At 40.3% G+C, this 10,461-nt stretch overlaps 1 protein-coding gene across 1 annotated transcript in view; it reads right to left on the bottom strand.

Annotated features, from left to right (window-relative positions):
- Positions 1-8,069: 8,069 nt before the first annotated feature.
- Positions 8,070-10,461, bottom strand: part of LOC143484640 (uncharacterized) — a 49,019-nt gene continuing 46,627 nt past the window's right edge. The window contains exon 13 of the mRNA XM_076983485.1: positions 8,070-9,276. Within this exon, the coding sequence (XP_076839600.1) occupies positions 8,711-9,276 (566 nt within the window). The 3' untranslated portion in view covers positions 8,070-8,710. The remainder of the gene's footprint in view (positions 9,277-10,461) is intronic.

Below are 10,461 nucleotides of genomic sequence, written 5' to 3'. Positions count from 1 at the left end.
TACCGCTCTGTCCCGGCGTCATCCCGTATTTTTATTTTTCAGTATTTTCCCGTATTTTCAGTTTTCATTTGTTATTTTTTTTAAAGCATTCATGTGCCGCTCCAAACCCAATTCTGTCACTAGCCTCGCGAGAACTGCTACCCAGACTACTGCAGGTGGCAGTTCTCGCGAGGCTAGTGACAGAATTCTGTTTGGCGCGGCACATGAATGCTTTTAAAAAAAATAACAATTGAAAACTCGCGGGTTTAGTCACATTTGTAGTTCAAAACATATTTGGGGTGTTTTTTCTTCACTTTTTGCCACTCCAAAGATGTTTTCGTCTCTCCTACAGCCTCGATTGCAGCTATATGCAAATAACCGATTATGCAAATTATGCGATACGCGATTACGTCAGATACAGGAAATGTCGCGTATTATTAAATACAAAATTTGACTGGTATGTATTTCACATGTACATAAATCTCTAAATTCAATACTAAGAATAGCTAACTGAAGTTGGGTCATATAAGACAAATGACAAAACACATTTGGACGTTAATATTCAATTCAGAGTAGCATATGTCGTTGCTTGCTGCAGGTGAAATCCATTTCAAGTTGTCCGGAGGCGAAATCGCAAACCCCGCCCCGTTCTCAACTAAGGAGTCAAATTGCGCAGTCAGCATGCGCAGAGGAATTGGCCTGGCCTTAACTAGGGTTCAACTACAATTTGTATGTTTTGACAATGCAGGTTGTAAGGTCAGATCAACTTTTAACAAGAAACTCAATAAAGTAAGCCGATCTAATTACTTTGTTATAGTTTATGGTGCAATTAATTATTTTTGGCTCAGCTAAACTAAAAATCATAGTAAGGTGAGCAATTTTAAGTTCTGTTTTTTACAGTGTACACATGTTCATATATACACGTCCTGCATCATGCATTTCTCATATACAGTATACAATATACCATTACAAAGACCCATCAGTAAACACTGTATGTGAGACAGCATGTGATACAGTATGTGAGGCTGTCAGTGAGAGTGAGACAGTATGTGAGAATATATGTGAGACAATAAGTGAGTGTATGTGAAACAGTATGTGAGTGTGACAGTGACAGTGTATGTGAGACAGAATGTGAGTGTATGTGAGACAGTATGTGAGTGTGAGACAGTGAGTGTACATGAGACAGTATGTGAGAGTGTATGTGAGAGAGTATGTAAGACAGTGAGAGTAAGTGAGTGTATGTGAGACAGTGAGTGTGAGACAATAAGTGAGAGTGCATGTGAGCCAGTGAGAGTGTATGTGAGACAGTATTTGAGTGTGAGACAGTACATGATAATGTGAGACAGTATGTGAGAGTATGAGACAATGTGTACATGAGACAGTGAGTGTTAGACAGTATGTGAGTGTGAGACAGTAAGTGAGAGTCATTATGAGACATTATGTGAGAGTGTATGTGAGACAATATGTAAGACAGTGAGAGTGCATTTATAACAGTATTAAGACATTTCTTTTGGAGTCATCTTTCAGACATAGACCAAAACCATCAGGGTTCATAGTTTGGATTATAAATTTGTACATCCCTCAAAGTTCTGTAGCCGAGCCCGGGAGAACAGATTCACAACACAGGTGTCAGGAAAGAGTTCTCAAGTTTAATGATAATACATGACCAGAGGCCCAAGGCTTTGCCCACGTTTGTCCCAGCACCTGTCCTCTCAAATTTAACTGCACCATAGTATCACGCACTACCATACATACATTCATATACACCAACACCTACACACAACACTGCACTGGGGGGGGGGGGGGGGGGGGGGTCTTCCCTCACACTGTTTCCTGCTCCCTGCTGGGGCAGGAATTGGACGCTGGTACGGGGCTGGGCTGGTGGCGTCCTGGGGCTGCTGCTGATACTGGGTGGGCCATCCATTTCAATCAGAAAAGTGGAGTGAGAGGATATAAGGGTGCAAGAGGGACAATAAACCTTGATGAATTTGGTGAGATAGCAGGGACAAGACCATGAACAGCCTTGAATGTAAGAATCAGAATTTTGTAGTTGATTCTGCAAGTGACAGCAAGGTTTTTTGAGTATAGGTGTGACAGCAGCTATTTTGAGAGAAGAGTGGACAGTGTCTAAAAAGAAGTATTGGTTTATCAAGTGGGAAATAGGAGTGGATATAACAGAGGATATATATTTAAGAAGTGCAGGGGGAGCCAGGTCAAGTTTGCAGGAAAAGGAAGACGATCCACTAAGGATGTCAGACACAGTGGAAGGTTCAACAGAAGTAAAGGCAGAAAGGCATTATCTGTACTCTGAGGCGGAGCTTGGGGAAAAGATGTACTAGTCAATATAGGAAATAGTTGATATGTCTTGTTAATTTTATCTTGAAAGAAATCTAAGAAGGCATTACACTGTTCAGGAGAGGAATGAAAGATGGAAGAGGGTGGTGTAAGAAGTTATATAGTGTTAAATAAAGCTTTGGGCCTATGGCAACTACCATTTATGATACTGGAGTAATAGGAAGAGCGGGCAGTATTTAAAGCATCTCTGTACTTGGATACTAGTTGATTAAAGAGCGTGAGGTGATGTCCAGTCTTTATGTGAAGGTGCTCAAGACGCCTAACTTCAGTCTCAATAGCTCTGAACTCAGGAGTGAACCATGGAGAGGAGTGAGTAGCAGAGACCTGTCTAATCTTAAGAGGAGCATGGATGTTGAGTGTTTCAGAGATAGTATTGTTGTAAAGTGTAAGAATGTCATCAGGTGAGGACAGTATAGAGATATCCGTGAAAGATGAGGAAAGAAGGGAGCGAGAGACTAAGTCACTGAGGGTCAAAGGAGTTTAGTTTACGGAAGGTAACCGTTGTTTTGGAGAGAGATTTAGGAGAAGGCAGACTGAAAGAACATTCAATGAGCTTATCATCAGTAAAACAATCAACAGAAACTGAAATGTCCAGGAGTCCAGATGTACAGAGCAAATCGAGGATGTGTCCATGAATGTGTGTGGGGAAAATAGACATGTTGAGTAAGTCCAAAACATTCAATTACACTCATGAGTTCTCCAGACAATGCACATGTGGTGTCAACATGAATATTAATGTCACCCAACAGCATGATGGCAGAAAATGTGGGGGAGGCTACTGTGAGCAATTCATTTAATTCAGTCACAAAACTAGCAGGAGATTTGGGAGGACGATAGATCAACAGAAGCAGCAATGGTGTAGTAGCGGCGACAAAGCTAAATATTCAAATGATGTGGTGTTATAAAAAGTCAACTCTTTGACCATAAACCTATGCTGGAATACTGCAGCCAATCCTCCTCCTTTCCCAGTAAGCCGAGACTTTGATATGAAGGTGAAACCATTGGGCAACATTTTGTTTAAGTGAAGGTAGTCTCCAGCCTGTTGCCAGGTTTCAGTTTCAGGTTTCAGTAGTCCTATTCTTGAGGGAGAAGCAATCAGCAAGAACAAGTAAGATTTTGCGTGTTCCAAATAGGGCAAAGATGACCGTAGTTAATTCCTCTAGTATGTAAACGATGATTAACAGTCCGTTTGTGAGTCCAGATGACAGGGATGGAACCATCAGGAGCGTAGTGTGTTGTTGGAGACCGTAGAGACAAGTGGGTGTATCTGGGTCGGTGTGCAATACCAACAGAACGACACAGCTCAAATGTCGAAGAGTCGAGGTGCTGATATTCAGAAGCTGATAGAACCACAGTGCAGCAGCAGATATCCAGATCCAGGACCAGAAAACATACATCAGATGATCAGATCGTAAAATAAATATCACAAGTCCAGGCAAACTGCATCGTAGCACAAGCTCTAAACACTCTAACCCAGTCATTACAGGGCAGTACGTAAACTACACAGTGAGAGTGTATGAGAGTGTGAGAGAGTATGTGAGTGTGAGACAGTATGTGAGCAGTGTTAATTTCATTGACGAATAGTTTTCGTCATAGTTTTCGTCAATGAACCTTTTTTTCATGACGAAAACGAGACAATAACTAAATAAAAACTATACGAAGGGATAAAAACGATGACGAAATAAATGGACATTTTCGTCAACGAATAAAAACGAGACGAAAATATTGGCCAGCGATGACATTCAATCGGATCTGATTTAGCTTTTGAGAAAGCCAGGGATAAGTTATTAAGAGATCCAACCGTAACTACTTTAGTGTACACGGAGAGGCGGGACAAACCGGGTAACCATCCAATCACTAACGTACTAATGTCTTCACATTGCACAGAACCCGGGAAGACCATCCAAGCCTGTGAACTGAGGCCACTCATGAAATTCAACTCGAAGTTAACTCGACAATGTCAGCAGGGAGAAAGATGAGCAGCAATATATGGACACATTTCTCCTTTGACTTTGAGAAAAAGAAGACGGTGTGTAAACCATGTAGGACAATGATGTTGGGAAAAATACGACAAATGAAACGACATCTGCAGGCTAATGGCATTGTTGTTTTTATGGCACCCAGTTTTATATAGAATGTAATGTGCATTGTTCATAACAAACTCCATATGTTCTCAGGTAGACCGAGCCTACTGGTCATCAATGTTTTGTTATTGTTATGCTCAATAAGTTCAGGTCAATAAAGTTGTTTGGAAATTTGTTTTTGTATATATTGCACATACAAACAATAATATTCTATAACTGGTTAATAAATGTTTCATTTTGTGCAAGTGTATATAATGACTATTACACCATTTATATTTTAGTCAACTAAATTCTTTTGATAATTAGTCAACTAAATTCTAATGATAATTAGTCAACTAAAACTAACGACAGGAAAAGTAATTAATTATATTATCCCGTTACTGACAAAATGACGCCGTTACCTAACGCCGTTATTTTTAACGGCGTTATTCGCAACACTGGTGAGACAGTATGTGAGTGTGAGACAATAAGTGAGAGTGTATGTGAGATAGTAAGTGAGAGTGTGAGACAGTATGTGACAGTGCATTTGAGACAGTAAGTGAGAGTGTGAGACAGTATGTGAGTGTGTGTGAGACAGTATGAGTGTATGTGAGAGTGTGAGACAGTATGTGAGAATGTGAGACAGTATATGAGGCTGTATGTGAGAGTGTATGTGAGAATGTGAGACAGTATGTGAGAGTGTGAGACAGTTCTGTCCCTAACTTGACATCCATTTAAAATGCAGGAGTGTGGGGTTGTATTCAGGGTTGTATTGCACAGGGTGGTGTTGTCCATGTGTGTATATGAGAACATAAGGGTGGTGTTGTCCATGTGTGTATATGAGAACATAAGGGTGGTGTTTTCCATGTGTGTATATGAGAACATAAGGGTGGTGTTGACCATATGTGTATATGAGAACATAAGGGTGGTGTTGTCAATAAGGGTGGTGTTGCCCATGTGTGTATATGAGAACATAAGGGTGGTGTTGTCCATGTGTGTATATGAGAACATAAGGGTGGTGTTGACCATGTGTGTATATGAGAACATAAGGGTGGTGTTGACCATATGTGTATATGAGAACATAAGGGTGGTGTTGTCAATAAGGGTGGTGTTGTCCATGTGTGTATATGAGAACATAAGGGTGGTGTTGACCATGTGTGTATATGAGAACACAAGGGTGTTGTTGTCCTTGTGTGTATATGAGAACATAAGGGTGGTGTTGACCATGTGTTTATATGAGAACATAAGGGTGGTGTTGTCCATGTGTGTATATGAGAACATAAGGGTGGTGTTGACCATGTGTCTATATGAGAACATAAGGGTGGTGTTGACCATGTGGCCAAGTGAGATCTAAGGCATGCATTAGCATCCTTTCATTGTTGTTCTTGATTTGGTTAACCTTAGTTACTGTTCAAGAACTGCCCAGTAGTGAACTTGTTGCCCAGATGTTTCTCTACAGCATCCCCCTCTACAGCATTCCTGGACTTCAGAACCAGAAGGACGATTCCCAGCACACATGGACAAAGTCGCTTTTTCTCAACGAGGAACCTGAGGTGGAAATTCCCTCCTAATTCCAGGAGAATTCAGAGAGGACAACGAAACCACACTTGAGAGTCTAATCTCTGGTCATAGTTTATAAAAGGTTATAGTTATTTGAACGGTAGACTTAACTAAGTTTTCTGTTAAGACATTCTCAGTGTATTTGTGTTCAACTTTGTTTAGATAATCTTAAAGATTTGTACATACAAAGTTCTCCACCTTGCATGTGATTTCTCCATGTCTTTATCCTGTTAATAACTGACATAGTCTTCCCTAGGCTCAGATACGCCATTTTAATTTTTAGTTATTAAGCCAGCTCCATTACTCTTTGTTCTGACCACGTTAGAATAAACTAGCTGAGCTCATTAACATACAGTCGCGCTGATGTACTGTTTAAAGTCGGTGCCATTTTAGTTGCTTTGTTCTCCATAGGAGAACTGAGATTACAAACCCCGTCTCCTTAAACATGCACAAGCACAAACATTTATTCTCCTCTCCCTTCTACACATTCACACACACTAGATGCTGCTTCACTGTTATTATACTGATCCTTGTTGATGCTGTTTGTTTTAGAATAGTTGGTTTTAAATAAATGTATCATTTATTTTCACCACATTGTCTGTGTTGATGTCATTCAAAAGTGGTTGTTGCCAAAACCTCCAAAGAATTCACAGTTAAATCCTTCAAATACCAAACCATTAATTAGCCTTAACGGATAACTAAATGTTGTGGTTCTGATATAATTAGAATATGAGACTGATTCTAAATTAATGAGACTGATTAACAAATTATATCTACTTTAAAGGATTAGTAGGTGAAACCCCTACAATCACCTCTGAGTAGCATCAACTGTCAGTTTGTGTTTATAACTGTTAGTCTCACACTTGTTACGACCCCACGATGTCATGGGTCTAGGTTTGGGGTGTGGGGCAACATGCCGGTTGTGGACGAGATGTAATAAAAGAAGAACGCAGAAACCAGTTGGATGCGTTAAAAGAACTGTTTACTGCCGAGTGGTAATGAGAAAAAGAGCCTTTACGCAGCAAACGCTGAACACACTGAACAGACACGTACATACAACCACACACGAATAACCATAAATCAACCAACCAAGGAAAGGAGCAGTAGACGGCACCAAAGAAAAGAAACAAACAAAAACACATTACACTACGGTAACAAAGCAAAACTTACCCCTTACAGAAAAGAAAACATACCTACTGCTCTAACTAATCTCAAACAAAAATACACGAACGGTGCCCGCCTCTATACTGGTGTTTCTAACAAATGCAGGACTGCGTGAGTGCATATATGAGTGCGCACATGCTGCTATGCCCTCAATCCATGGTGGTGTTTGCTATACAACTCAGTTCATAACATTATGATAAAGATTATCACAACAACCGTAAAGGCAGAAAAGCTCGTGTCGCCTCTCAGCAACTTCCAACAAACACAGCAGGCAGACTATGAAGCCGAAGAACCGCCCCCTCATCCAAATCGCGGTCTCTGATTGGCCGACAGACTCCACTCCTGATGAGGCAATCCACCTGTTGAAAATTAACCAAACAAAAAAAAAGAACAACCTCCCCAAAAACCACAGTACACGTAACACACTTCATGTAGATTTATTAAACTGTTCTGTTCCTGTTTGATCAAACCTCACTGGACAGAAAGACCCCTTAAACCCTCTGTGTGATCATATTTAATACACTATATAATACACAGTACTGCACTGTGATCATATTTTATACTCTATAATACACTGTATAATACTCAGTACTGCACTGTTTGTGATCATATTTAATATTCTATAATACTCAGTACTGTACTGTGTGATTATATTTAATACTCTATAATACACTGTATAATACTCAGTACTGCACTGTTTGTAATCATATTTAATATTCTATAATACTCAGTACTGTACTGTGTGATTATATTTAATACTCTATAATACTCTGTATAATATTCAGTACTGTACTGTGTGATTATATTTAATACTATATAATCCACTGTATAATACTCAGTACTGTACTGGGTTATTCTGATGATCATATATGAAACATCTTTACTGTGTACAGCGTCTAGATGTGTATCACTACAAATTACACACACAGAATGAAAAACCTTTCAGAGTTCACACAACACAATCCAAAGATTTATTGTTTATAAAGAGGATCAGATAAAGACAAATACATCATCACTCTTAAGAGACTGAGGGTGTCAGATAAACACAAATACATCATCACTCTTAAGAGAAGAGACTGAGGGTGTCTGCTGATGGTGATCAGGACACACCGTCTTAAACAGAAGATCAATACATCTCACAACCATAATTATCAAACCTAACACTAGGGGAGAGAGAGAGAGGGCGGGAGGGGGGAGAAAGAAGTGAAAGTGTGTGTGTGTGGTGTGTGTGTGTGTGTATACAGGAGAGAGGGGGGAGTATGTGTGTGTGTGTGCGTGCGTAGGAGAGAGGGGGAGAGTGTGTGTGTGTTGGAGAGGGGAGTGTGTGTGTGTGTGTGTGTAGGAGAGGGGGAGAGTGTGTGTGTGTTGGAGAGGGGAGTGTGTGTGTGTGTAGGAGACAGGGGGAGTGTGTGTGTGTGTGTGTGTGTGTGTGTGTGTGTGTGTGTGTAGGAGACAGGGGGAGTGTGTGTGTGTGTGTGTGTGTGTGTGTGTGTGTGTTATGATGTTCACTGTATCAGTCATCATGTCCAGTTGTGTGTGTAGAGGAGTGTTACCATGGAGACCCAGGTGTCCCTGCAGGACACAGGAGGTTATTCTAGTTCACACACACACACTGAGGAGTTATAACTCCAAAACCCAAACCCTGCATAGAGGGGCTGAGTGAATGTGGAGTTGAATGTGTGTAAGTGTGTGAGTGTGTGAGAGGAGACACTGTAGAAGGACAGAGTGCCGGCGGGCCAGTCCACATACACTCCTACTCTGTTGGAGATAGAGGGGACAGAGATGACAGTTTCCTTATTATTGTGTCTGACAGTGTATCTGTCATTAGAGCAGTAAAGACGCCAGGACTTTATATTCCATCCAAACATACAGTCACCACTGTCTCCTTTCCTGCTGATTCCTTTATATGTCACTGCTATTTCAACATCATCTCCACTCCACTCAGCCTCCCAGTAACAGCGTCCACACATACTCTCTCCACACACACTCTCTCCACACACACTCTCTCTACTCAACACCTGAGGCCAGTCATCAAATCTGTCTGGATGATCAGGATACATCTGCTCCTTCTCCACACGCATCACCTTCCTGTTCCTCTCAGACAGAGAGAGACGTGTGTATGCTGTGTTTGGGTCCAATGTGAACTCACACGCATCTGCACACAAGAACAGACATTAGAGGAGAGAACACACAACAACTACTGTGTGTGAGTGAATGTGTGTGTGTGTGTGTGTATATATATATATATCATGGGTTAAAGCAAGAAATTTTCATTTGACTGAAAATTTTTCCTGGCAAAAGACAATGCCAGCAATTACTGACAATGTGGTGTAGTTGGGACAAGGCCTCTTTTGCCTAATTCTACACAATAAACACATTTATAAAGTATATTTATTTAAACAGTTTGTGTAAGGAGAGAAGAGAGCATCTATGAAGCGACAAAATGCAACACCTGAGCAATAAATGTATGTAAATGTTTATATAATGGAGTAATCTGGGGGTCCTCTTCCAGAAAATTATTTAAAGATCAAGTCAAATTTAGTGAATCCTGGTGAGTTTTAAAAGGTATGACGCTCTCTTGTTTTTTATCAGATTCACTATCGCAAAAACATAAGCCATAAGATTACCTGCTTTAAGTAGGTATGTTACAAAAAAAATTTAATGTCCAAAAATGACAAATTAAATCACACAAATGGATAGAGCTTTGAAATACAAACAGAACACCGCCGTCAGGATAAGATAACTGCGTACAGTACGTTATTCGCGTACAGTATGTACCTTTGTTCCTACTCAAGCCTGGTTTATACTTGACGCGTCGCGAACGGTGCGAGGGTCTGCACGCCAAAAATGATGTAAACGCGGTGGCTCCACCTGTGCGCGAGGGCTTTGCACGCTGTCAATTCAGGAGGTCGTGCACCTCTCGAATTTTGTAACTTCGCGGGCGCCGCGCATCAGCATAATGTTTGCAGGGTTCATACACCTTTATAAGGTGGAATTCAAGCACTTGTACTTGTAATTCAAGGTCCATTTCAATATTTCCCAGCACGTTAAACTTATTAAAGTTAAATATTTATACATATACTCCAAATGATTCAAAATAATTCGCTTTTTAATCACATTATTTAATGGTTGTTTATTTTCAAAACGCCCAATCTTAACGTCTTCACGTTCTCTCATGTTTCGTCCTGGAATTACAAGAGGCTCGTATTTGTTAACGTAATACAAGAGAACTGTTCAGTCAGACAATTGTGAAACGAAGTAGTTACAATTTTAAACATTTTCAAGTACTTTACTTTAAAGTTACTTAAAACTTACTTAATTTACAAGTACTTTAGCCTAA

This window comes from Brachyhypopomus gauderio, chromosome 20, assembly GCF_052324685.1.
Source record: "Brachyhypopomus gauderio isolate BG-103 chromosome 20, BGAUD_0.2, whole genome shotgun sequence".
NCBI lineage: Eukaryota > Metazoa > Chordata > Actinopteri > Gymnotiformes > Hypopomidae > Brachyhypopomus > Brachyhypopomus gauderio.
Note: the sequence above shows the minus strand (reverse complement) of the source record. Positions and strands in the feature narration are given on the sequence as shown.